The 3595-nt window shown below is 48.7% G+C and overlaps 1 protein-coding gene across 3 annotated transcripts in view; it reads right to left on the minus strand.

Annotated features, from left to right (window-relative positions):
* Positions 1 to 284: 284 nt before the first annotated feature.
* The window catches only part of CA5A (carbonic anhydrase 5A), a 27953-nt gene continuing 24642 nt past the window's right edge, over positions 285 to 3595 (minus strand). For all 3 annotated transcript variants that reach the window (XM_018560561.1, XM_018560560.1, XM_018560559.1), the window contains exons 6-7: positions 1583 to 1738; positions 285 to 487 (exon numbers count right to left, since the gene is read on the minus strand). In XM_018560561.1, coding sequence (XP_018416063.1) covers positions 320 to 487; positions 1583 to 1738 — 324 coding nt within the window. In that variant the 3' untranslated portion in view covers positions 285 to 319. The remainder of the gene's footprint in view (positions 488 to 1582; positions 1739 to 3595) is intronic.

Below are 3595 nucleotides of genomic sequence, written 5' to 3' on the forward strand. Positions count from 1 at the left end.
GATGGATCACTTTAAACAACCCCGAGTCATGTGACCAGATACAGCCTCCCTCCCCAGTCTGAAATGAAGACAGATGATTGACCCTCAAGGTCACTTGGATAATAAAAGTATCAAAAAACAGAGAAAAGAGAAAAAATAACCCGAAGTTTCCGGTAAAACAATATAGAGTAAAATCGTTATATAAAAGGTGATCCCGTCTATGGCAGTGCTGGATGATATGATCACACTCGTTATCACTACATATATCCGGAAGGACGCGTCCGGCTACATCTACGGAGAGAGGTCGGTATCTGACTCGGGCCACCGGCAAGCGAGGCGTTTACGTGGACTGCTGCCGCTGCGGCTTGGCGTCGGAGAGCTTGAGCGCCGGCTGGAAGGTGGCATGGACGGTGCGGTTCATGAGCGGCTGAAGAGGGCGGAAGTTGTCCACCATGTTCTTCTCATCCTCCCCCACGGCGCTGTAGAGGAGACTGCGGAACACGGCCAACTGTGGGAGAGAAAACCGAAGAGGCATTAGTCCGCTGGACTTAAAGTGGAACCCCGGGCTAACTGCCCAACACATGGCTCAGTGTACGGCTCAATTTAGGTTCTCTTTAATATTCTATCTGCTTAAAGAACAACTCCGGGTATGTAAAAAAGTTATCCCTTGAACGTGGTCCATACCAGAGTTCCTCCTGAACCCGGAAGGAAGCCTCTTCCGTGCCACCCAATCCGCTGTGAGCAGGGGGAATTCCCCAAGGGGCAGGATGCAGGACATCATTGACCTTATATGGCTACATGCCTATAATTGATATATGGCCATATAGATGGATGTAATTTAAGGACAATGACATCAGCACAAACATCCCGCCCCTTTGTTTACATGCAGCTGTAGGGTGGAAATGCCCGGCCTGCAGCCGATTTGCTCATGGCACTTGTTTGTTCGGAAGAACTCGGGTTTGGACGGAGTTCAGTTGGAACCCAAGCCCTTCTCTGGTAGCAGACTAGGGCCAGGTCTATATACACCCTACATTCACCGCAGATTTACCTCCTCCAGGGAGAACATACTGGACTATGTATTCACAGACACCTATCTGCACCAGTCCAGCTCCATCACATGCCCATCTGCCTCAGGAGATGTCATTTTGGGGAGCCAGTCCGGTGATAAAAACACACCTCGCCTAGTCAGGAGGCCACTCTACTACATACTTGTTTAGTATCACAGCTCCCTTGGTCTACCCTCTGCTCCCTGGGACGGAGGGGACGATGCTGTGCCCATTGAGCCTGGAGGTGGAGAGGTGACACAGGGAGCCATATTGCTTAAAATAACATATTGGCCGAATGTACACTTTTAAGTTTTGGATAGTGTAGGGGGGGGATGACCCATGTTTGGTGGGATGGAGTTGCCCACCCTTGCTCTAAACCCCAAGGACCCCCAAGCACCCATCTGTCCCTTTCTAATGGTGGGGAGAAATCCTCAGACACGCAGCAACTATTAACAGGTCTACGTCACACTTCTGTAGGGGGGTGGAGGGGCGTCTCTGGGGGGGGTCACAAGCTCCCTTTGGAGGTGAAATCACAAGAATTTCTAACGACATGTCACCTGACTGTGGTCGACCTCGATGGGTTTCTTCATCATAATCCAGGTCACGGACTCGGTCAGCGGCGGCGTGGTCAAGGATCCAGCATATGTCCAGTAGTCGTTACAGCTTGGCAGAAAGCAGGAGGGGTCGAAGTAATTGAATTCAGTAAGCGAGTCCTAAAAAAGGAGGGAAAAATAAATAAATAAGAGATGTAAACCTGAGCTGGACATTTGGTTTGCACTGTGCAGGTCATAAATAAAATACATTAATTGTTACTTCCCTCCCCTCCCCCCATCTCAATGCTGCTGATCTACTGCAGACCTTTTTTTTTTTACAAACTTCCTCTCCACATGCACTCACTCCAGCTGCACATCTCCTCTGGAAATAAATCTCTCTCCATCGAAGATTCCTTTTGGATAGTGTGTATTTATGTATATCACGATTAGTATTTGTTATTTTACATTTAAAAAAGGAGAACTATGGGGGTCAGGGCTTTTCCCCATAGCTCTCCTTAGGGTAACGGGAGGACACAAACTAGCGTCCTCCCGCCACCCTAGTCTCAGTATATAGGGAGCTGTAGCTCTGAGACACTGAGACGCAGCAGCTGAAGCAGATCCCGACAATTGTGCCGGGATCCGCCCAGCTGTGTGACTGACAGCTGGCTCGGCCTATCTAGAGGCAGAGCCAGCTGTACCCGCCCCCCTCCCCCGTCCGTTCCGCCAGTCAGCGCTGGCGGATCGGAGCGGGGAGGGGGGAATCCAGCCCCTCCCCTGTCACGGCAGAGAGCCGTGAGAGAACGCCGGTATGTGTTCGCTCACCTCCCGATCTACTGAGCCGACCTGTGACAGTCTCATTGTCACAGGTCGGCTAGAACTATGAGGTGAGTGAAAAGCACTCGCCTCATAGTTCTCCTTTAAACCCCTCAGCCATCTCTCCTGAAGAAACAAAACTTTGGTATAAAGGAACGCGTCGTTTATGGTATAGCCAACCAATATATAGGTTTTATCTATCCGGATTTAAGGTGTGGATATGAATAATCAAGCTTAGATCCTAGTATACATCATATACGGACAGGAATACTACCCTACAATGTAAATGAATAGGTGATGCCGCTGTATGTGGTGTCACATATTCATTTAGATTGTACTTTTTTTGTGGTAATTTTATGTTTGTAAGAATATTGTAATAGTACTGAAGTGTTGAATGATTCATATCGGTGTCTGAAAAGTCTCATTAGAATTAAACCAGATCATCTCTGAATTGGTGCCGACACTGTCCTTCCTTCTGGAGGGGGGCTACGTCTGTTCCCCATGGTCCCTGTGTGTGTTGTAAAGTAGTCACCGCTCCAAGCTCGCTCCCGGGATGGACTACAATCTCATGTTTAGTTTACCGATTTGTATTGAGATTGTAGTCCATCCCGGATTTGTACCTGAGCAAACTGAAGATAGAAGCTGATTGGTTGCCACAGGCAACTGCTCCAAATGATGTCTGCTCCAGAATTGATAAATTCCCCCCATTGTATGTCCAGCCATAAACTCTTTTCTAGCATTGGATGGAGTGGGGGGGGGGGGGGCTTTTTGGACACTTCCTGTCCCATAAAACATTGTTACCAGGATAGGAAGTAAGGAAAAGTCTCTCTAATGGAGCTCCAAACTAAACATGAGATTGTAGTATATGACAGGAGTGAGCTTGGAGCCGTGACTTTACAAATACATACAGGGACCATGGGGAACAGACGTAGCCCCCCTCTAGAAGGAAGGACAGGGTCAGCACCAATTCAGAGATGATTGGAGGATCTACAGCCGAGTGATACACAAATCAGATACATTGTTGTTAATAGCTAAAGTACTTAAAAGGAGAACTATGAGATGAGTGATTTCCACTCACGTCATAGTTCTAGCCAACCTGTGACAATGAGACTGCCACAGGTCGGCTCAGTAGATCGGGAGGTGAGGGAAAACATACCGGCATTCGCTCACCTCTCGATCCTGTCACGGCTCTCTGCCGTGACAGGGGGAGGGGCTGGATTCCCC

Source organism: Nanorana parkeri, unplaced genomic scaffold (assembly GCF_000935625.1).
Source record: "Nanorana parkeri isolate BGI_ZX_2015 unplaced genomic scaffold, ASM93562v1 scaffold465, whole genome shotgun sequence".
In the NCBI taxonomy this organism is placed as follows: domain Eukaryota; kingdom Metazoa; phylum Chordata; class Amphibia; order Anura; family Dicroglossidae; genus Nanorana; species Nanorana parkeri.